Source organism: Argiope bruennichi, chromosome 4 (assembly GCF_947563725.1).
Source record: "Argiope bruennichi chromosome 4, qqArgBrue1.1, whole genome shotgun sequence".
NCBI classification, from domain to species: domain Eukaryota; kingdom Metazoa; phylum Arthropoda; class Arachnida; order Araneae; family Araneidae; genus Argiope; species Argiope bruennichi.
In genome coordinates this window covers 68,136,747-68,162,954 of record NC_079154.1, presented here as the reverse complement: position 1 = coordinate 68,162,954, position 26,208 = coordinate 68,136,747, and the positions used below count along the sequence as shown (strand labels likewise).

The 26,208-nt window shown below is 28.7% G+C and overlaps 1 protein-coding gene across 4 annotated transcripts in view; it reads right to left on the bottom strand.

The window, feature by feature from the left end:
- Positions 1-26,208, bottom strand: part of LOC129965486 (BTB/POZ domain-containing protein 6-B-like) — a 113,788-nt gene that overhangs the window by 45,209 nt on the left and 42,371 nt on the right. The window contains exon 1 of one of the 4 annotated variants that reach the window (XM_056079405.1): positions 17,759-17,920. The exons of 2 other annotated variants lie outside the window; for them this stretch is intronic. In XM_056079405.1, coding sequence (XP_055935380.1) covers positions 17,759-17,779 — 21 coding nt within the window. In that variant the 5' untranslated portion in view covers positions 17,780-17,920. Of the gene's footprint in view, positions 1-14,697; positions 14,891-17,758; positions 17,921-26,208 lie in introns of those variants that run through there. One more of the 4 variants, XM_056079403.1, reaches the window with a different exon arrangement.

The following is a 26,208-nucleotide window of genomic DNA, read 5'->3' as shown; positions in this document are numbered from 1 at the left end:
AAAGTAAAATGCTGGCGAATTAAAAATAAAATCCTTTTACCTAACTAGGAGACAGTTCTCATGAAACTCTTCCACGTGTCTCACTTCTGGAGGTCATTTCCCCAACAATATTTACAGACATATCATGGGATTATGGATCAGAAACATTCCATTCCCATCGCTTACGACTTTCAATGCCCCGCAAGAGGCGCTGCTGCCATTAATATTTCGTCTCGGAACCCTGAAAGAGCAATCTGGGAAAGGGCTGAAAAGAGCGAAACCTAAACACACGCCAGAGGTTGCTGATAAATGGGGAAAAGCAATCAAGTGTGGGGGGGGGGCGATGAAAAAAAAATGAAAAAGTAGCCCGCGGCGACCGCCAGAAAAACGCTTCCGCACAGATGGCGAATGTCGGTTTATTATCAGTTTCGCCGATGAATCTTGAAACACAATTAGCAGCTACCGAGCAACCAGGTGGAACGATTCTTCTTTTCTGTTAAGGAAAAGGATTTATTTATTTATTTATAATTGCTCTTCTCTGTCTATTTATAGGGAACAATAATTCTCTCTGTACGAGTACCCTGATCAAATGACAGTTTTTTTTAAATGCTTCTTGACAAAGTGACCTTTTTACTTAAAAATGCACTCGGTTAGTCTTTGAAGTTAGCTAAGATGCTTGATTGAATAAGTGCCTGAAGATGAATAATTGAGCTAGAGCCGTTGGGAAAAAATCTCCATATTTTTGACAGATGAATAAGGCAAGCGAGTGAAACAATGGTGGAAATATTAAATTCAAAATGAATAAATATTTGGGAGTGTAAAATTCCATTTTAAATGCTTAATGTCTGATAAGAGATTCAGATAAATAGTTTCTGCAAAAATTGATGTATTTATTTATATAAAAATTGTAAGATTTTAGAAATATTTTAAGACTTTATTTATTTTAGAATATTGTCTCATTGAAATGCTAGCTTAGGTGCCATTTTTACCACCTGATCATGGTTCGAAGTTCCTACGTTTTTGCACAAAAAAGATCTTCATGTATCGCCAAAATGGGACTTGGCGAAATGAAATTAAAATTTTTTTTGGTATATCATTAATAAAGTTATATGTGTATTAAAAAGCATTTTTTGTTTTTGTTTTGGAACATTGTATTTCCTAAAATTAATTATTGCATGCTTCTTACTAAAACATTACGAGTACATTAGTATATTTGAGAAAACTATCTTAAAAATCAATCCAATTTCTTAAAAAACGCAAAGTAATTTAGCTATGAACACTTATGCGATTTTTCATCGGTAAGCAAATGAAAAATAATAAAACAATGAAAAAATAACCCATGTAAATGTAAAGAACAGCATATTATTCATTTTTTTTTGTATAAAAGGCTGTGGTAGCGCAAAACATAAATGCTGAATAATCTTTTTTTTTATTTTTGCAATTCTATTCTTTACGAATTAAACTTATAACGGAAACGTATTGACATTTTCAATTCATATAAACAGTTTGATAAATTTTTCATACAAATACAACTATAAGTAAAATTACCATTTTAAGAGAGATAAATGAATTTTACCCAGTTTTCTGTCATTTTGCGCAGACTATAAATTTATTTATGAAAAGTTTTTTTCGCTGAAGAAAATAAGAGTTAAAAAGAACTTCTAATTATTTTAAAATTATATAATACCTTTGTTTCAAACTTTTCTGAATTAATTTAACACACCCATGGAAAAAAAAAAAACAAGATTATTCAGGTAAATAATGTATGTTGAAAGCTGAAGTGTCGTCTTCATCTCTGACTACGGTTTAAAATGCTAGCTTAAAGTACGATGTCTGCCTCACAATAGCTTTCGTGTTGTTACAAAACGGTACATAAATATAACGGGACTACAACAAACGCTGTTTGAAGGATTTCTGAAAGTCAGCATGTTATTGTGCATTTTTTTACACGATTTAAATAACATAGTATAGCCCCGGTTAATTAAGTTAAGGAGGTGGCGTTTCGGATAATGATTTTTTGGTTAAGTTCCATTACCATTTTGTAGCTAGTTAGAATAGGCAACTCGAAAATGTTTTGGTTATAAAACGAATTCAAAATTTCTTTTATAAACACGATTAATTCCGCTATTAAAGTTAAAATTACATTTTTATGATAAAATTAGGTACATTAACATATTCTTATTAATAGTTCATATTAGCTTATGAAATTTTTATTAAGAAAACTTTCTAATTTTTGTTTTGTTTCTTGCATCTCTTCTAGCGTTTCTTGAGCAGAAATTTTTCGGCCTTTTTTAAAAATATTTTTATTAAAACGATGTCAGCAAGGGTTACTTACTGTATTGCTTGACTAAACTTAGGTTGTCGGGCAATTAACGATTACTCCCATGCAGTAGAGGACGTGTTTTTTGGTTTTGCGATTTCGGATAATTAGGGTTTCGGTTCATTCGAGTTTGATCCACTGGGATTTTACTGTATATTAAGTTAATTTTTTTTTTAAGATTTGCACTTAATGGTTGATGGTATCTAATAGCCTGATCTCCAATTATATTATAGTAAATGAGTAAAACATGTGGTGTTGCATTTTTTTGTGACCAAAATGCTCATCCAATTTTGTATCCTAAACCGTTAATGCGTTTGACAACAAAATCAAAGTGAAAAGTGTATAAATTCTTTTTGCCCATCAAAGAACTTAAAATGTTATTGTAGTAAAATTATTCCGAAAGAACGCGGAACAAGGCAAGTACATTTACAGAATAAAATTACAGAATAAAAGATAATATCTGTGCACGGAATAGATAAAAACACGTTATGTGTTGAGGATAAGATCTCTCTCCCTATATATATATATATATATATATATATATATATATATATATATATATATATATATATATATATAAACCTCCTCTCACGCATTGATAATGAGCAATTAAAACGCAATAGTCGGCCAAATCATGTAACCCATTCTCTCAGTAGACAGACCGTTAAACCTGCAGGGCATTTCAATCCTAACTCTTCTCTTTTCAGGTGACAAAACGTTTTTACTTTTTCTTTATTCTATCCATCAAAAGTTGCTTTCACGCAACTTCACATCGTACATACTTGTAGTAAGTGTCTCGTACGTGTTTTTGGCTATAATTACTAAAGTCCAAAAAAAGTACAAACGGGTTAAGGTCTGATAGCCGAACATCCGGTCCAAAATAAAACTCGTTTGAAGACAAAGCAGTTATTACTGGGGCCAGCTGGGTCTTGTAACATATCATCCCAATTAAAAATAAATATTTTTTGGAGTTTTGCTTTTTAATTTCACCAGTGAATGAATGAACAGCAAAATAGTGCTCTTTTTTTGTTCTCATCAAGTTTTTGATTTTTGACAGAACTTCCGGTGAACGAATCACGTCAGGTTTAATTTTATTTTCAAACTTTTCCAAGAAATTACTTTTTAGATTAGTTTTTTTTTTAAATTTTTTTATTAAAAGTGAACTAGAAGTTTCTTATCAGACTTCCAAAAGAATTACAATAACGAGGCTTATTTTTCAAAATTTTTTACGGAAGGAAGCTTCCACAGATGTATTTCCATATCAATTAATGGATGTCCTGGTTTGACTAAAATGAATGGGTAGCGGGGATTTCTCCCACACAAAGAATGAAACAAAAAAAAAAGCGTTTCTTCATAGCTTCATAAAAATTAAGAAGAGATGACAATTTTTATCAAAACTAGTTTCATCACATTTTTACAAAATTACTCGCCATCTGAAGCAACCAGTCAGGGCAGCTTTGTTCTTTTTAAATCACTCTCTTAGCTTTATTCTGATCTTTAAATAAATGCTTCGCTTTCTTTTCTTTTTCTACTTATAAGTAAGCACATGAAATTAAAAAAATCATAAGGTTTAATTATATGAAATACTAGTTTCTCATTAATTTTCATCTTAGCATTCATTGCACTTGAATTTTTTTTTTTAAATACTAGTTTCTCATAATTATTCATCTTAGCATTCATTGCACTTGAATTTTTTTTTTAAAATACTAGTTTCTCATAATTATTCATCTTAGCATTCATTGCACTTGAATTACAGATTTTTTAATTTAATAAGAGAAAGAAAGCGAAGTCTTTCACTTCTCTGATCATATGTATATTTAATTATTTGTGATAAGAAAAAAAAAGGGAAAAAATACATTTGATAACCCTTTTCCATGATGTATCATTTGCATTTAGAAATGTTTACATGTCTTGGGAAAATCATGCATAAAGTGATGAGGATCATTCGGCACCCCCTCCCACAAGTTTCTTTAATGTTGTACTTGGTTTGAATTCAATGCATCGGATTTTTCAGTATCTTAATTTTTCGGATACGTATCACTTTTATTATTAAGTTATTATTAATGCTTCTGTAAACATCCAGATAAGCCGCAATTTGTACTCTTAGTTTCAAAATCAGCTAACTCTTGCACTTTCATTATCTGATTTAGAAACTCTGAACACTACGCAAACAATAGTTTGCTCTCTATGTTTGAAGTTAACAGTATAAATTCGTTTTCAAGTTTAGGGGGAAATTAAAATTAAAAAATGATTAGAAATGCATTTTCTTTATAGAAAAACCTGTTTGTTAGGTTGGAATGTTGCAGAAATGTAAATAGAAATAATTTCAAGCAGTTTTGCGCATTTGGTACTTAATAGTAAAGATGTCTGCTAATCTACTGATGAATGGAGTTAGTGAAATGCTGCTCCATTAAAAAAAGATAAAGGGAAAGAGAAAAATACTTTTGCACAAAATATATGTAGAATCTCCAGATGCATAGTTTATTTATGTATTTTAAGATTAAAGACTAATATGAGATAAACTTAATTTTCCAAAATACTAGACAGTTTAGCTTGCATAGATTGAATAAATTCATTTCCTTTTAATGAATCCCTTTTAATTGAGCAGCTAATTTTTACTAGATTCTCAAATGTCTTTCGTATGTAATTCATTATTAGTCGGTGCACCCAGCGTTACTCGGAATGTAAATATTTTCCTATCTTTTGTTAATAAAAATGAACTATTTAATTAATTAGTCAGAAGCCTTCACTGATATCTTTCTCATGTTCCAAAATTCTCCATCGGAGGGCACTACGATTGTATGGATGAGAGGTTGGTAAACAGATAAGAGGGCTTTCGTTTCTCCAGTGAGCCTAGCAATGGCTCACTGAAAAAGTTACTCTCTCCAATGACGGGATATATCTACAATGGAGACAGTGTATGTTGGCCTAAGATGACCCTTAGAACTGAACTTCATCTGCCGTGAAGATGGTCATCCAGATTGACCTGGATGCCAATGCAGTGCGAGAGTACTTCATTTGCAGTTACTTTTCAGCCTTTTGAAGCAAAAAGGACATAACATAACAAAGGTTACAGTTATCACATTTCAAATCAATTATTTCTGACTACATAGTGTAAAATCATATGCCAGAAAGTAGAAATATATTTGATCATAGATGGAACGCCAACGAGCATACAAATAAATGCATTGAAGGAATACATTTTCTCCTAGTACGAATAACTATATACTCTAAGTAAAGTGAGTAGTAAAAAAATAACTATTTAATTAATTGCAACAAAACCTGTAATAAAAATCTTCCTTATGTTTTATAGCATTTTAGAACAAAATTAGAAGCTAATTTATTCAATCACATGTATTTTTACAGCATGAAAATTATTTTTAGGAGACATAGGTCTTTTGAGGATTGTAGATGCCAGTCGATAGGAGACATAGGTCCTTTGTCTCCTATCAACTGACGTTTGCTAGTGATTATATGGACTGTCCTTTTTTGTGATAGAATCGAAATTTTGCTTGTAAAAATAAGCAGGACAAAGCATTCACGGCAAAGTAAATATAATTTATTACGTGTATAATGCAAAGGCGCCGCTCTCAATAGAATGGTGTATTATCTTTCTCATTAAATCCTTTTGCATTAAGTTTCATAAAATTGACAATGTTATTAAAACATGTTATGAAAATGCGAATTAATATAGTAAAAGGTCTTCTTAATATCTATATAGAAATTTACTAGATCTTATTTTGTATTACTTTTAATTTCAAGTGAGGTACAAATTGCCTCTTCCTTTACAATTTTCAAGATGTTTTTGAAATTTTTAATGATATAATTATAAAAAAAAGTTTTTCTTACATTAGATTTGCATTAGACACAGTTACTTTAATATGGTGCTGCGTATAATTTTTTTAATAAATAACAGAAAAATTGAGAATACAGAATTGTCATTTCACACTTATGTAAGACCATACTTGGAAAGAGAAATTGCTGTCTATTGAGAAAGAGTGACTGGAGAAAATTTTTTCAACTTGCACGAAAACAATGAATAAATAGGATTGTCAGCACTATAAAGGAAAATTTTATCTGAAGAAAGAAAAGATTGTTTTAATGAGAAATACATGAATAGATATTTTTATTTTTGAAATCGAAATTTCCTGACAGTTAATTAAATTTAACATTTAATTGTTTCGGCAATAATATTAAACCGTTTAATGCTCATGAAAAATACAATTTCAAATTAACCTTGCAGCAAACATGACAACCGTACACATTAATTTTTTTTTCTAAAGCAAGCCAGCAGGGGTGGTTTCCCCAGAACTTTCTTGCATGCTCTCTAATAAACTTGTCACACCAGGGAACGCCTTACATGGCATTGATGTACAATAGCTTTGAAATATTAGCTTTTAGCCAATTTAGCATTTTTATAGAATTAATTTGGCGTAGTTATTTGGCGATTAATCCCTGATCGCGTTAACAGTATCAAAGAATCGAATTTCTGTTTTAAGCACATTTTTCTCAACAGATTGAAACAAATATTTGACACAAAACTGCATTTGTAATCACAAATACCGTAACAAATTTGATATATTTAAGTCATCGCGTTTTTTGTTTATTTCTGAAAATACAGACCGAAAGACAGTAAATCCATAGTTGGATTTGGCTCAAAATTTGACAGGTGTCTGCACTATAGGAGATAAATTTCTGTACCGAATTTCATCTGTCTAGCTCTCTTCGTTTTGTAATTATCGTGCTAATTTATATTCGAACAGCCGGACAAACGGACTTCCTCTGAACAGAATTTTCTCAAAATTTGACAGAAATTTGCAAATTTGGTGTTAATACCGCATACTAAATTTCAACCGTCTAGCTCAAAACGTTTTTGAGTTATCTTTGTCACAGAAATCAGATAAACTTACAGGCATATCCAAATTTTTTCGAACTCGGAGGGGTCTAAAACGTGGAGATTCGTCAAAATTTTGGGTTCGAATTTTTAATGATTACTGTATTTTCTCTATATTACATGTAAGAAAGTAAAAAGCAAACAAAGTGTTACTGAAAATTTAATATTTATTTCTATGCAATGATGAATTTTAGAATTGATTTTTTTATGACCCATTTAAATTTCACTAAAAGTCATTATATCCTACTGAATATAAATCCAGAGGTATTGCACAGAGGTATAAAAATGTTTAATCGTTTGTGAAATTTGTACTTTTAGAATATCTTATTTAATTGAAGTTCCTTTCAAACAATTAACCAACTGCTTTTGGCAACCACCCTATTCGGCAGGAATATTGATTGTATTTAGTTTCAATTTCAAATCTTTGCATAATTTTTATTCATCATTCATTCAGCAAAATATTTTAAACTTCAACTTGGTTAGCTGTACCTACAAATAAATTGATGAAATGTGTCTACTTCTAGAAGTTGTGTGACTCTGTCAAAATTTTATTTTATGATGTATTCGAAAATACGTAAACAAAAAAATTGGTTAAATCAGTACAGTGATTGGGAAGTTCTTGATCTCTGTTAATTTTTTCAATACATGCATGTCATATTTTTGCATTCATAATATCTGGAATGTGCTGTTACTGAAATATTTATATTTCCTTTGTAGACAATAATGAAACTGTTTTGTACATTGAATGACAGGGTTTTTAAAATTTAAATCTGTGATTAAATAAGAGAGCAATTAATTATAATAAATTCAACTCGAATACGTTCAAGTACATCAGATGTTCTTAATATTCTTATAACATTTTATGTCTTAAACAGAATCCCCCGTCTAAATAGACAATTAAATAAACTCGATGTCGAAGGATTAACTTGATTTCTGGCTAGAACACATACATAATATTAATTACAAATTATTTTTTCATGATACAGTCTGGCAATGGAAGTATTATGTCAAATAAACAATTAATTTTAATAAAAATATGTGATATATTTTAACTAAAAAATTATTTTACAAGTTTCAGACGGTCATAGAGATACTTCGGGTTCTTCATTTGTAGTTGTAATACAATTATTTGATCATGTTATCAAATGACTGCAGTTATGTAATCGTTGTTGCTGCATGTTTATCTTAGTTTAAATAGAGTGAAAAATTTGCCACCGTTAAAAAGGAAAAAAGCGATTAAACAAATAAGAGTCTATCTTCCGGCAGCCGCACAGTACCGAGAAGGGAACATTAAAAAAAAACCTCAAACAAATTGGGAGAATGATGTGCTAATATCAACGGAAGTGGGCCTGTTTTTTCCTAGTACATATGTCCTGTGTGTAAACATGGCGTGCAGATCCTCGTTGAATTTATTTCATTTAGTTTTTTCAGCACTTTTTATTCTTCGTTCCAGGTCATCAACCTTTATTCTGGGTCTGGCTAGTTGCCCGGTGCCTGGGTTGGGATGCGCCCACCATACGCAAAGTGGGTTGCTGTCTTGAATATGAAGTTATTAATTATAAAACACGTGTTTAAGCAATCTGAGGGTGGCAGGACAGTGGTCTTCAAACGCCCGATGTATGACACATTTAAGTGCCGCTCCAACAAGATTCATTGTTTCATTCCAGGAGCTAAGTAGCTCATGAGTGGTGATGAGTTGGGCTGTAATTGCCATTGTGGGGATGGAGGGTTCCTTTGAACTCCTCAATCATCTGGCTGGTATGAAAATATATAGTTTAAATTAAGACAAGAATGCTACGCTCTATTGAATATTTTTTTGGCATTTATATCCCGTGGTAAACAGGAGCAAATTGAGCTATATATACATTAATATTCTGAATAAAATTATGTCATAATTTGTATTCATTGTTGTTATTTAACTAACCTCGGTGAAACGCAAGCTAAGGTTGCTGATTCACAATTCAAAAATGTCATAAAAATAAAATATTAAATATTTCTATTTTTTTATAAAATCTATTTCATGAAAGATTAATTATATATATCAAGTTTTTCATATCTCAAATGTAAAATTTTGCTAGTTATCTCACGTAAGTATTATTATTGACTTGTATTCTACAGACGCAGCGGATAAAGCAGACCGATATTCTATTGAACATTTCAATTGATATTTGCGTCTTTTTATTTTGACACTTTTATAGAAATGAGTTTTGAGGAGTTATTATTATTTTGAATTAAACATTATATTTCAAGTGTCTCCATAAAAAAGAAAGTAATCGGATCCCCAACAGTCGAAGAATTTATTTCTTATGCGTCCTAACAATTTATTCTTCCAATTTTATTCAAGCAAAATAATAAGATGTTTTCATTCCTGCAAGAATTCCAATTTTTTTCTTAAAAAAAAATCTTATGAATGCTTTGCTTAACACTTTCCTGTTGTAAGATAAACAGTACAAATAAATATATATTATAACACAGAAAGATCCAAACAATCCATACAGTGACAAATCACTCAGAAGATATGACATACAAAAAAAAAGCTAACCCATTGACTTACGAATTTCATTTCCTAATTGTTATATTATCCTATTTTGGACATTTATTGTTATTTCCATTTCCATAATAAATAAAGGGCACTTGAGATATTGACGTTTCAAAGTGATTTTCCCATTTTTTAAATATTTTTGCTTAATCGCAAACACTAAAAATTCAGTAAATCAATGCACATGTCAAACGCCTCATTATGGGTAAAAGAATTTAAAATCTTATTCAATAGTCAAATGAAAATTACCAATTACCTATTAGTACAATTGTAACGGTGTATTAAATTACTTTTTATGAAAATATAGTTTTAATGTAAAAAAAGAAGCTATAATTGCTATAAAAATATACTCACGTCCAAAATTGAGGTCACAAACATAAAATCTATGAAAACTGATAAACTATTAATTGTGCTGCTACGAAATTTGGAAAAGAGATATATTAGAAAAGTGTTAAATCACGAATAAGAGATCAAGCATTTAAATAGGGGAAAGTCTGTCTAATATGGAGTGTGACCACCGTGCAATGTTATACTAGCCATTGCACCGTTATATTATAATACCAATGAGTTCTCATATTGATTATGAAGGTTCAAAGAGATGTTTCTGGCAACGAAATCCATTCTTCCAAAAGCATGGCTTTTAACTCCTGGTGAGTCTTGGGAAGAGGTTACGCTGTACAATGGGTCTTCCTAGACCATCTCATACATGTTCAATTAAGATCCGGTGACTTCGAGGGCCAATCCATACGGTAAATTCCTCTTTTTCAAGAAAATCATCAACAATCTGAACTCTGTGTGGCCGCGAATTATCGTGTATAAAAATGAAATTCAGGCCAACAGCACCAAGGAACAATCTCACATAGGCTTCAAGGACTTATGCCAGCAATGTGCGCTGGCAGTACCCGCATAGAAGACTTGCAGTGGTGTACGACTGCCCAACATTATGCCGCATTTTTACTGGCAGCAAATTAGAATTATTTTGAAAAATAAGTTTGTGACCTTCATTTTGGACATAATCGCATTATATAAATTAAACTTACGAAATATCCGATTGCCTATAATATATTACATATATAAATATGTATAATGAGAAATCAATATGCGCTATCAAATATATAATATTTTCATCATTATGCAAAGTGTATATACAATTTTGAAATACAGTATAGAACAAAGAATTGAATCGTTATTGAAGTATTATTGAATCATTCTTGGCGATTAATCCCTGGATGCGTTAATAGTATCCAAAAATCGAATTTGTTTTCTAAACAAATTTTTCTTAACCGACTGAAACAAAAATTTGACACAAAACTACATTTGTAGTCACAAATTTCCATACCAAATTTGATATATTTAAGTCATTGAGTTTTTGAATTATCACGTTTACATCTTTCTGAAAGTACAGACTGACAGACAATCAATCCGTAATTGGATTTGGCTTAAAATTTGACAGGTGTTTACGCAATAGATGTTAAATTTGTGTACCCAATCTTATCTAACTAGCTATCTTCGCTTTGTAGTTATTGTATTAAATTATATTTGAATAGCCTGACAGACAGATTAGCTCTGAGTAAATTTTGCTTAAAATTTAATAGAAATCTACAAATTTGGTATAAAGACCGTATATCAAATTTCAACCGTAGAGACTGTCTAGCACAAAGAGTTTTTAAATTATCTTTGTCACAGATAATGTCGTATTTTCCGAAATCGTGTTTTTCGAACTCAGGTAGGTCTAAAATATGGAGATTTGTGATAATCTCCAGTTTGAAATTTTTGACGATTACTATATTTTCTCTACGCTTACGTATACGAGAAAGTAAAAAGAATAGGAATTCATTTTTTCCCCAAACGAACAAAGAATTTTTTTAAAGACATAAATGCGAAAGAAGTTCATGATTAAATATTATTCAACACATTATTAGATTCTTCAAAAGCGAAATAAAAACAAATTTAAATATAAGATCTGGAGCTTTAAATAATAATTTAAAATAAAGCGGACAAAGGAAATAAGACACCATTTTTTAAAAAGTAACTTGTAATTATTTGATGGTACAATCACTTTTCCTTTATTTTCATCTAAAAATTCACATTTTATCACCATCGAACGATCTCCTAAACTACTCCTCATTTATTATGAAACTTGTAAAATAAAAATTGGGAAAACAGAAGTTAAGAATTAAAATATGAATGAAACTACTGATTTTTATTGGTCAAATGAATTTCAGAGAAGAAAGAAATGTATTCATCAGTTGTTGTTAAAAACATCCATTTCAGTTTGCTGAAAAATATAGAAAAGCTATATTTATATAAGGAAATAAACTAGAAATTTATCTTCTGAACAAATGTATTTAAAGTTTGTTTAATGTTTTTAAACGAAGCAAAAGAATATGAAACAATAAAATGAGATGCTGGATTGATATTTTCCTGCTACTATTCATAACATAAAGTTGAAAAAACAATGCTTTTGACGTCAAATTTGTTTTATCGAGTCACGTTTGACGAATTTAATTTTTAAGACCTGCTTGACTACAAAGATTTAGGGCTTTCGGAATATTTGAAGGATAAGGATATTATAAAAGCATAAAGAGGAATGAAAATAGTTTTAATTAATATTTATATGGAGTTATGACGGATCGCATCAAATTCTGTAAAAAAAAAAAGCTTTAAACATACTTTTGAAAATGATAATAACATAGGCAAACTTTCTTTGTATAATCGGTATCCGAACACTGTTTTTTACTGAAAAACTAATCATTATTGCTCATTGAATCAAAGATGCATGATGAAATAGAAAAATGATGCCAGTAAATGCAATTTTCGTTATGCATGGTTTGTCTTGGTTTTGGGAATTATGACGTAAGAGTTATTTAGTTGGTTATAATAACTAACAACAGAGAACGATGAGAATTTAAGGTTGTTTCAAGGTAAAAAGGACAATAGAAATTAAAGAACAACATATATAAAAATGTAGAGTATAGTGTAATCTAAACACAATTTTGGTGAAATAATGAAATGGTATGGCTTTTAAAAAAGTAAAATCTGAATATTAGAAGTTTTACTAAGAAGATATGGTGATAAAACTGAGGTCGCTTAGAAATCATGCAAATACAATATAAGCATTCTGACACGATATGATGAATAGATATGATGCAGTTGGAACATGGAATCATTGATATTAGTTCTGCAAATCATTCGCAAGCTCAATTTTTTTGACGCAATAGTTTGTTGCGATTCAGAATTCAAACCTTCCGAATTCAGTTGATTCAAATGCATATAAAAATTTGCCATTTTAAACAAACAGTTAATATATTTTTAGAATTTGAAAATTAAATCTAATGTTAAAATAAAATTTCTGTCTTTGTTTTCGATATATTACAGAGTGTAACTAGTTAATATCAGTAATTTTTACTTAACATTTAATTATTTCATGATGCAAATAAAAAATGAGTTCTTTCAAAATTCAAGCAATATTTCTGTAATTTGCATTACTTTATGAAACCAGATCGTAAGATTTTGTAAAAAGAAACCCTTATAAATTTTTTCGCTCCTGGAACACAACTTTACAAAAATTTCAATTATGTCATTTCATAATTTCTAATTTTTACAAAAATATTCAAAACTGCTCAGAAGTGCGCTATATGTATATACTGCAATAGTAGCATGCGTTATCAATATTTATTTCTTCTCAAATGTCCACAACATAGATGCAATTCAATTTTCACTTATTGTTCGATAATTTTTCAAATAAAAATGTGATCTTTGCGTCCTTAAATTTCAAGATTTATATACTCTAGCTATTTAGAAGCATTAAGCATTACTTTTCAATTAAAGGTTCAAAAATTTTCTTCATTGTAAGAAAAAAAAACTGTTGTAAATAAGTGAGTCAATTAAAGATAGAACATCTCATAAATTACTTCTCAGAGTTGGCCCAAATATCCATATTTAACAATAGAAAAGTTTTTTTTTGTAAATAAAATTCAACGCAAATAAGAAATTAGAAATCAAATTTTTAATTTGGAATTTACAATTATCATAAATGGCGCATTAAATAAAGAATACTTAAAATTTAATATTATTTGAATTTTTTATAACTTTATATTAATATTAATGTTGATGCATTGGATATAACTGAAGATTCAAAATAGTGTATTATCTAGAATCTATTCGTTACAATTGAATTTTTATGAGAGCGCGCACAATTAGTTTATAAAAATAAATTAAATCATTTTCTAATCCGTTAAATTTATGAAGATTTTTCTAATAAAACGCTAAAATTATACAACTGGATTAAGTCGAGGACTTTTTGAATAACTCATTCAGAAATATTTATGAAAACTTTTATTCTATTAATTATTTGAAATGTGGAAGACTGTTAATAGATATAAGGAAATGAACATAAACGTGTCTTTAATGATATTTCTCATTAATAAAAATTTTCTTTCTGAGAAAGATATTACATACTTTAAACTTTAACCTTAATATTTTTGTCACTTTCATATAATTTCATAAGCGATATTCATCTGTTGAATTTGTGCAAATTCTATTTATTTCAGTTCTACTAAATGAAAAATGAATGTAAGGTACATATTAGGAAAAAAATCATCTTTTAAGAAACCAGTAACAAAGAATTTAATTATCTTATCACATTGTACGTTTTATTAATTTTTTCAAATGCTCTAAATTTTCAGAATACTTAAATTTAAAAGAATTCAATTAAATAATCAATGCTATGATATAAAATTTCCAAATAAAAACAACAGCAAAAAAAAAGAATATCAAAGACGTTATAAATGCATCTACATTATATGCTGCATTTCATTAGCTTGCACATTTCAGTTTTCAATAATAAATATTCATTTTTCAGCAACTAAATTAAGAACCATTGTATATTTTATAAATGCCACATTCTGCTTATATATAAATTGAATTTTAAAATTTCTCTGCTATAAAAAATTAATTAATTACCTTAAATGCTCCCTTTCGTGATCTGAGCGTGCAGTAGACGGAGAGATTTACTTCTGTTTGGCTGTCTTGCAAGAATGTCATGATTCCCAATAAATTCCCATAAATGTGTCAAGGCTCGGAAAGTTTCTTGAACCGAAAGATAACTTTTTAGGCAACTTCTATTTACATTGTGCCGGGATCCCTTGTTATGGTTTTTTTGCAGCAGAGCCAGGCAAGCCGGATATCGATAACCTTCAAATCCTTCATCCGCTCCCGGCGGAAATCGGGAAAGAACACAGCACGATGAATCCCATCGATTTCACAGAAATCAAAAGTGAGAGAAAAATTAATTAGGCATGGCAACAGACTGCGGCACTTTCGTGTGTCTCCGGGGAAAGATGTTTCGGTTTAGATTGCTTTGCTAATTGGACACAGTTACGCAATACGGAGCCAACTATCATTTTTACGAACTTAAATCAAAAGTTCGTAAAAATGACCTTTTATGAAGTTAACTTGAATAACAGATTTGCGATGCAAAGTTGAACCAAATTCAGTACAATGCAAAACACGTCATTCAGAAAATGAAAAAAATCCGATTTGAAAAATGTAACATTTATGAAATTCTTTGTGAAAACATTCATATCGCAAAATATGCATTTTGGAGTTGATTCTCAACTGTGTAGCAGTAGTCAGTTTGCAATCTGCCGGAACAATTTGTTTCCATTGTTTTTTTAGTTTGGGTATCAGCTTTAAGTTCGTTTTTCGAAACTTGATAGTTTAATGTTTCTGTACTTAATAATTCAGTTTATGCACGAGAGCTGGGGTTATACCTAATTTGTAATTTCAAACGGTTTTTAACCCTGAGATCTCATTTATAGGATGAATACTTTTTGATTACTAAAAATAAGGAGAATCCATAAAGAACATAAGCGATTTAAAGTAATTTTAATTTCATATAAGTGTCATCCTTTAACTTTTAATATAAATGATTTATTAAAAGAAGAAAGAAATCTTAGAAGAAGATTTTTTTTCCATAGATGTATCTATATGGATTTTTTATTTTTTTTTTATTTTAAGACATCGTGCTTCTTTCATAAAGTCATTTTAAAAAAGATTTTTGTAAAGTCATCGCTGATTTACAATTGAACTAGAAAATAAAATAAATCATGTTTCTTTTATTTTATGAAATTTTACTCTTTATTTAGGTATAGAATTCTCTTATAAATAAATACACATCCAGTGGAAATAATGATATAGCTTTAAAAATCTTTAGCAACCGTTTTCAAAACTCAAGAGTCAGGAAATTAAATGGCTGCAAAATCAGATATTATCACTCTTCGTACGTCAGAAAGATAGTTTGAACTGATATGAATATTAGATATAATAGGCTTGTATAAGTTTTGAAAGTCATTATTACAGTATGAAATAATGTAAATGTAAAATGATGTAAAAGCACTGCCAGAAAGAAGAAATAAGTACAGTTTTAGATATATAAGAAGTTTTAGAATATTTTTAAAACAAAACTGTAATAAAACAATAAGCGCTGTGAAGTAAATTTTCACGCAACTAGTTTTATGATAGCTAGAAACATTAAAATATGTTCAAAAATCTTTTCCGGGCTTAAAGTGATCATTTATTTAGTGTGTTATAAAGCTTGATTAAATACAATCTAAATTTTGACTAAACCCATAAAATCAAAATATGTATTCTTAACATAGATTGAATTTCTCTAAGGATAAAATATAATGGTGTAGAATTAAAAAATATTTGAATTTTTATTGCATTTTTTTAATTTTATAAAGATAACGAAAGGTGGTAAATAATATTTAAAATTTTATTGACTGCGATTATCACCCATTTCTAAATCAATGATTTTTTTTTCTCTGTGATGGTCTGAATTAATTCAAACGAAGAAATACTTTGCGTCAATAATTTATCCCAAATAGAAATCTTGATGAGCTATGTATGGATTAAAGCAATATTTCTATATAGAAAACTTCTATATAGCTATTCCACATACAATTAGTCTACCAAAAATGTTGATAAAAATAATGCTTTTCACAGCTCATAATACTTTAGAGTGAGAGATAAATCATAAATAACCGATTCAAATATTAAATTCACGCAATTTAAATTTATTGCTTAAAGAATTTTTTTTTTGTAGAATTCTAGAAAAATGAAGATATCAACAAAACTTAAATATGAATCTTTATAAGTGAAATAAATTTTATAATTTTAACTTTATTTCAAATTTAGGAAACAAAGTATTTAGTTCTCATGAATCATACCCCGATTTTGCATCATTAATTTAACATCATGTTTCAAAATTTCCATAAATTAAATAATTAAGAACAATTTTGATTAAACCGTGGTAAATAGATTACGTAACTACTAGCTGTTTAAGAGAAATTTATGAGCTTGATTCTTTTTAATGTAATAGAAAACAATTGCTTAATATGAAGTTATCTCTAAACATGGCTTCAAAATTTGATAAAAGTGAACGTAGAGAGACAAATTTACATATTTTTTCAAATGTAATTGACGTATAAAATGTTTTAAAAACTGCGAAGACGTCGAAGAACAGCTGATATATATTAAAAAGATCTACGCCTATTTACAATAATAATCAGTCATTTATTTAAATGATTTATTAAAATAATTTTATAAAAATCTGAACTTAATTCCTTGAGCCGCATTCTTAAATTATTAAAAAAACATTTTAACAGAAATTCACAGACAAAAAAAGGGGGGATTGAAAATTTAATTTAAAAAATTTATATGATATTTTGTAATATTTACTTAGGCATTGCAACTGCCGAAAGTTTAGGAACACCTAAAAAAGTTTTAAAAACTTGCCTTATTCATCATCAAATGAAACACATTTCCAAATAATTTTTTCACACAAAAATTAGAATTCATTCTTTATTGGTGGTATATAGAATTTGAATGGAAATCTCGTCAGTTTCGATAGCATTTCCATTAGTATTTACGGAGACTGTTTTGCTAATCTGTTTTTTTTTTTTGAATTTAAAGAATCGAAATAAAATTTATCTGAGCAATTGCTTCAAAAAAGCATACTTACGGAACTGTTACGGCAAAGCATATTTTAGAAGAAAATATTAACATAAAATATCAATTCTGAGGCTACTCATTCTGTTTTAGATGCCCCTGAATTTTATGCTCAGATACTACATGTAGGTGCATCCTGCTGTGTGCAGTGCTTTACGTCAATAAGACCTGGAACACAGATGCGACATTGAATTTATGTGTCTTCCATACCTTCACATCGGGAGGTACTGTCTTTCCTATTTAATAAACATTACAAAAGAATGAGTAATATCACTCATTTCTTTATCAATCTGCTTCCGAATGCTTGTTAGTTCAAATGACGCAGGGATTTTTAAAGTGATGGGATCATTTTGTTTGGGCCATATGACTTTGTTACGAAATGCTAAATGGATATGTTTGTGAAAAAATACACACATTGAAATGCAGAGTCCTTTGTTAAGAACCGTACTTTAAAGCTTAATATATAGCAAAGAATTCTTAATTCATCTTTTGGGGATAAAATGTTAAAACTTTTTCCTGAGTTTAGTTTAGTTATATTAACATCCTGTTTTAAAGCAACACTAGGGCTATTTTGGGACGGACCTCGTCATGTTGAACTGCGGTCAGATGACAAGACGACACCTGAGCTGGAACCCCTCTCCAAATTTCCACACAACACCAGTGGGAGGGCGTTAAATTTTTCCTGAGGATAAAGTGATATTTAGAATAGCTAAAAATGTGTTATAATTTTTGTTTAAAATTTGACAGTCTTTTCCCTGCGGTTAAAGGAGATTTTGTAAATAACAAATAATAAACTATTCTAATATCTCTATGCATTTTTGAAAGTTTTTTTTTTGTACCAGTTAACTTCAGTAACCAACTCGCTAACTGGGAAAGCTGATTGTTTCATTTCAATCAATTTTGTTTGCATTGTTTCAATCACGTTTTTTGGTTTCTTGGATTTTCTCCTAAAAGTACTTATAATTGCGACATACATTTAATTCAAGCCAACTTCGGAGCTTTGTTCTTGTGTTCATTCAACCGTGTATCCTCATAATTGAAGAACAAAAAGCATAATTATATATGTCCAAAGACATGTTTAGGAACTTTGTGACCCTATGCAGAGAATATTTTGAAGTCCCTCATATATTGAACTAAATTAGTTTTCCATTTCATCACATTTTTACGTCACGTTAATCATTTATATAGGTCAAGTTTTTAATTTACTAACTTTTTCAGGATATATATGTTTTTATGTATTATGACTGTGCAGCATTTTTTAAAACAGTATTACATAATTAAATACTCTTTGTTTATAAATATTGAAATAATTAATTAAACGTAATGAAAACTTTAAGAAAATGATCAATTATATTTGCCAAGATGTTAATATCGTCCATATTTTATAATTCACTGAATTTATAATTTTTATTATTTTATATAGTTTTTAAGCTAATAACATTTTTTACTTTCTTCTATGTGTAGTACAGAGAAAGTATAGCAATCGTGAAAAAACTCGAACTCGAGATTTTGAGGAATCTCTACATATCAGACTTCCAAAAACACATTTTTAAAATTCTCCATCTGTCTGTGACAAAGATAACTCAAAAACGCTTTGATCTAGACGGATGAAACTTGGTATACGGTCTTTACACCAAATTTGTAGATTTTTATCAAATTTTGGGTAAAATCCGCTCAAGAAAAGTCTGGCTGTCTGACTGTTCGAATATAATTTAGCCCGATGGCTGCAAAACGAAGAGAGCTAGATAAATAAAATTCGATAGACAGAATTAACATCTGAAGTCTGGACACCTATCAAATTTGCCAAGAGATTGACGGTCTGTTGGTCAGTACTTTTAGAAATATATAAACGCGATAACTCAAAGTCGCAAAGACTTAAATATATCAAATTTGGTACATGATTTTGCGATTATACGTGTAGTTTTGTGTAAAATCTTTCGTTTCAATCAGTTAAGAAAAACGCATGTAAAGCACAACGTCGATTTTCGGATACCATTTACCTCATGCCAAAGTTTAAACGCCAAGTATGGCATGATAGATCCAGTAAAAATGCTAATAACTCGCCAAGTAAGTATGGCATGATAGATCCAGTAAAAATGCTAATAACTCGCCAAGTATGGCATGATAGATCCAGTAAAAATGCTAATAACTCGCCAAGTAAGTATGGCATGATAGATCCAGTAAAAATGCTAATAACTCGCCAAGTATGGCATGATAGATCCAGTAAAAATGTTAAATTCACGTCATAAGTTAATAGTTCGTAACTATTGTACTCCAAAGCATTCTCTGGAATAACATCTTTATTAGAGTATATGTGAGAAAGTTTTGGGGAGAAAACTCCCTTCCCTTCATCTTGGCAGCTGCCTAGTAGGAAGCTCACTCATATCTTCTAACATGTAACTGAATGTCATTTTTTGATACACCGTCATTTCATCTAGTAATATATTCAATAGACACCAGAGTTAAACCGTCATAGCATCTTTCACTGGTATGACATGAACAAGAATCTTCTCATTTACGATTCTGCAATATGGCTGATAGTTTCAGTTTTAATGTGAAAGTAGAAGTGATCAAAATTCAAATATTTCAATGGTGTGCAGGATGATTTGTGATGCATTCATTAAAAAAAAAATCTCGGTTTCTAATTTTTTGACGATTGCAATACTTTCTCTATACTTCTTATACAAGGAAATAATGAAAGTAGGTACACTTTTTCAGCATATCATCAAAGAACTTTTATACTTTATTAAAAGGGGATTTGTTCACCGATTCTATGTAAAATTTCATGCGCTATAGTTAGAAAGCAAAATTTCAGATAGAATGACAACGCATTTCAACACACTAATGTATATGACAGGAAAGATTAGCGCTTAAAAATGAACATCATAAAAGTAATTACAGACTTTTGAAAAATATGGCATTCGGAAAAGAGAATCGAGAACAAGGAAATAATTACTTTGTTAAAGTCGAGTCTTCTATTTTCTACTATTTAAAAACGACTAAGAATATATAATTTATTATGTTCCTTTTTGCAGCTGATATATAGACGATTTTGAAATGCGAAATTAAATTAAAAAAAATGTTATAAACACAAAGAAATACAAGATATTTAAAAGAGGAAACACAGAATTATTCTTAATCGTAAAATCAAGTGGTTTAAAATATTTTCATCAATTTAAGAATAAGTATTAATTTTGAATCAAAATAACATAACAAATAAAAATAACATCCCCTTTTAAAAAAATTATAGATGACGTACAAACTCATTTTTATTTTTGATAATGCTATAAATAGATTCATGGGTAAAATTTTGAAGAAACTTTTAAAAATGATGCTAATTTCCGAGGAACGATCCAGAATAGTGTTGCAAAACATGTTTAAAGTGTTTTGAAAGTTTATTAAAATTTATATAAACTGCTGAATAAAAGAATGACTCGAATGATGTAGAATTTAGTGAAAAATTCTACATCATTCAAGAATTAGTAGAATCAATTATATGCAATAATGCGATATCGGGATAAAAAGCAAAATTTGCTCTTAATTTTAATGCATCAAAATAAAAGAAAATAATAATGTTCGCAATACATGCATTTTAAATCCTTTGAAATATGTTTACTATTTGGTAGCTCTAGGTCAAGTAGTCTGTCCTGTAGAATATAACAGACAGCCTATCGTTTTTATTATTATTAGAGATGTAGCACCGAATTAGTATCATTTATACAATTAACACTTCTTTGAAATATGAAGAAATTTGAGCTTTTATACGTTGGGAATCTCAATAATTGTCATCTGTCTTTCATCTTTATAAAAAAAATTGGGACCTTACCAATATATAAGGGCTATATACAAACGTACTATTGCTATAATCTCTTGAAGGCGAAGAAATGTATTCCTTTGCCTCAAGAAACCAGTAAACAAAATCCTATTTCCAATACATAATCTTTCTACCATCTTGAATGCTGCATCATCGTTAATATGAATTTTTGATTACATTATCCTCTATTAGCTCCCAGATTAATTCAAGGTTTGTCTTTCCGGAAATGTGACCTCAGATGTAAAAAAAGAAATGATAAGGCATGCTTAAAATAGATGACATGGGGAATAAATGAATCTAGACTAGGGACAGGGTCATTAAAATTAAGAATAGAAAAGATATCAATTATCGATTGCCTTCCAAACATTAAAAGGATTATATATTTTTATAATATACAGTTAACGGATGATTTTTTACAAAATCATTCTGCCTTTTTTTTTGAATATCAAATATGAAAGGAAAAAAAAAACGGAACCAAACAAAAAATATTTTCCATCTATGATTTCAGTATGCTGCCAAATAATGATATAAAAAATGTTTGGAAATTTTTGTGCAGTAAAAGTATTTTTTGGAGGTTTTAGAAGCACATATGAAGCTAAGATGATAAGTATTCTTCGATCTATTTTTAAGAAAATAAGCAAATAGAGAGAAAAATGATTACGTTAAAAACATAGTAATGAATGAAGATCGAATGAATAATTGTTAAAATGAAATTGTTTTCTATCGCAATGATCCGAATGTCCATATGCTTCTTTTTGTTTTCATGAGCCTGATTTGAAAAAACCTACATAGTGTTCTTTTATTTTCTCCCTAGGTTCTCTCTTCAGTAGGAATAGGACTTAGTAACTATTTACACTGACCAGGATCATTGCAAAATTAATTAATGAAAAGTAATTAACTTAAGTAATGTAAATTAAATAGCTATTTGTATATTAAAAGGCGTGCACGTTGTGAATTATAAGAGGAAGCATAAATTCTCCATTGGATTTAATGTTTAAAGAAAGCAATATTTTTAATTATTTTTAGTTCCAATAACATGAAAAAAAACATATTAATAAAAGTCTTGATGAAACAATAAAGTTTTTGAATTTAATTTCAACAATTGACGGCAATTCTACAAATAATGTTTCGATTTAAAAAAAATTCTGGAAAAAAAACTGATTGTTAAGAAAATTGTATCACTGAAAAAATAATTACAGATTCTTAAAAATACTATGTGAATAATTGTTGAGAAATTATTGGGAGAACACTACGCAAAAATGACAAAATTTGATCATATTTGAAAACTTAAATGAAATTAATAAGAAATGATTGATTGGTGAAATTTTGAAAATAGCATCATTACTCTTGGATTTGGAACCCGGAATAGCATGCTTAAATTTGATATTGCTACTGTTCGCCCTTACAAACCACTTCTTGTGACATCCAGAGAAATAGAAACAAGCATTTTATGTTTAACATTATAAAATAGAGAAATATTAAATAGGAATAAAGGAAGTACTGATACAGCTCTTAGTTTTCCTCAAAGGCCTACAAAAAAGGAAAAAAAATTTTTTTTTCATATTTTCTCCTTTTTTTATAATTTTAACGAATGAATTAGATATATGCTATCTAAAATATATAATCAAATTAGAGTATATTTTCTATTTTCAAAATATAAAATAAATAATTTGCAGTCGCTAATTATTTTATATTCAGCAAAATATGAAAGTAAGGATTTAATTGTATATTTTAGAAATTAGACGCTAATAAACAGTATAGATGTTTTAATTTATGGACAACATTTAAAGGATCAAAGTAAATATATTATAATTTGCAGAATATACACTTTAAGTATATGGCAACAGCTAATTTTTTTAATCGTTAGAGGTAGATATGTTTTTTCTAGTCGGAAAAATACATTCAATAACGTAATGAAATATATACTTTTGAATCAATAAAGTACAAATGAAAACAATTTTAATTTCTTATTAGTAATATTCAAAATCGCCTTTTTAATATATTTCGAAAAAAAAAATAGTTTTTTGCCTTTACATTTTAACCAAAAGAAATGTCATTCTTCTGCAATTAAAAAATGACGAACAATGAAGCTTTGAATTTTATTATTTTAAATTAATCAACGGATGCTTCGAGGACTTTTCACCATTGACCGTTGTATATTCCTGAAAGCATTCTTTGAATTGTCCAAAATTATCTAAAATAAGGATATTCAATGTTTCTTGACAAACTTAGCTGTAATCAAAGAACAGTAAAAATGTTTCTGTTTAAAATGTTAAAGTGACGTGAATATTGAAACATGACTAATAGTACTAGAGTATTGAGTAAATGTTTAGACCTTGTGATTTTTCAAAAGTAAAATTATTAAATCAAACAGCATAAAAAATAATTTTTTACCCCTTTTTAGAGTATTTTGTAACTGTAATTATACATCTGTTTCTAATGGTTTAGAAATTAATTATTAGGTAGTGATGAATTAATACAAACTCTTTGCTAACAATATGATCTTAATTATTGCTATTACGTGATTATACAACTTTCGTATTCTCAGCTACAAATTTTCAAGTCTTCGCGATATCTTAAAAACATATATTCTTATGTTGATGTAGCGACTCAAACATAATTTCTGATTCATCATTTCTAAGAGACCTTCTTCTTCTAAACGCACAGTTCAAAATTAGCGTATCTAATTTTAATTCTCACGTGACCATAGACTATCAAGTTCGTTTTGTACGACGCAAGACACTTGATATGTTTTGATTCAAGGTATCTAAATATAGATATTCTTTCCTCAGAAAAAAGTAAAAAAGAAATACATTTTTTTCTAATGTTTTTACTCTCTTGAACAAAACGATCAGATCTGAAACGTAGTATATTAATATAAATATAGAACTATTCTACAAATTTTGATCATGACGTATATTGTATGAATGGTTTCGAAACTGAAACGTCTCTATGTAGATCAAAAATAAAAGCGCCATTTAATGATTGTTCTCCAATTCATATATTATGAATTTCCATATTTGAATATATTTCTAATTACTGAATACAATGGAAATTTGGAATGATTTATAATTGATAATTCAGTTTTGCATGAGATTTTATGATAAGATATTCTTGTCTTATGATATCAGAGATTCATGAATTATGATTTGCTGTCGGAGCAATTTATTAATTGTAGGGATTGCAAATAATTTTTAGGCATATAGTCTGATAAATTATTATAAATTGTATGAAGATAAATTATCAATGCTTTATGACATGATGTCGGAAATTCACTAATTGGGCTGAATTCAAATTATTTTCTAAGTATGTAGCTTATTGCGAACTGTTTATAAAATTCTGAGTAGTTCTGTCATAAGACTGAAATCTCTTTCTTGAACTTCACAAGCTCTTATTGAATTTAAATGAAATAGCGTAGTAAAATTTATTCGTTTTTTTGAATGAAGGAAAGTCACGTAATCTATTTCAGTCAATAAATAATAATTCTTTTTTTATAAATATAGTAAAATACATGGCAAAATTCAAATGCGATTTTTTTTTTCATCAGAAAGATTTAGAATTTTACATTCACAAATTTCTTTCATGAAAATTATTCTCCATTTATGTCAAAATACAAAAAAAGTAAAAATTTTTTTAAACATGCGCAAAATTTTCTTCGAATTCTAAAATAGTAGGCATTTTAAGCCATTCAAATATACAAAGCTAACTTAGATAAGTTTATAGTTATTTTAACTAAGATTTACCTTGTAATTATTTAATCTTACAAAATAACTGAGAAAGAAACTAAACGAAACCAAACTAACTAACAAAGAACGAACATTTCGTTTTTTTATCCGTATAAGAATTTGTATTTTATAATTGGAGATTAATTTAGAATTTGTATTTGTATATAATTTTTTTATATATCCATTCTATCTTTAGTGAATATAATGTTTATGCATATGACATATTTTATTAGTTAGGTCCTTAAAAATTGAAATTTAGTTGAAAGATTAAAAAAATTCTATTTGGTAAATTCCTACGTATAATAATGTTGAATATGTGTATATCTATGTATGTTGGCAATCTACAGGACAGTCCGACAGCTATATATATATATTCTATAATTTGGTATCTGTATATTTCGGCGATAACTCTCGAGATATTTTTGTATAAAACAATTTTAATATCAACTATTATTCAAAAAAATTACCTTTTTAATAATATCGATTTAACTGTCGTGCAAATTTTTCTGAATTTTGGCAATTATTTTAAAATATTTTTTTTGCGTAATTCTTAACAATACATTTCAGTGTTGAACTGAAATTCATAACTGCTTTCTTTGTTCCATCAAATATTTAATCAAATAAATATTTTTAATATTAAGGAAAGCTATAGAAGAAGAGTTCTAATTAATATCTGTACTTGAAGAATACACGTATGGATTTAAGTATCATAATTGTAAGAAGGTTGATTATCCCCGAAATTATTTTTTTCACTATAATGTAATGAGACTTATTTCACTATAATGTAATGAGACTTTCACTATAATGTAATGAGACTTATTATTAGGATAGTTTATATATATATAATGAGTAGAATAGATACAAGCTTATTAAAATAATTCGAGTTTGAGATATATCACAATTTGATTCTTAAAAATATTTCCT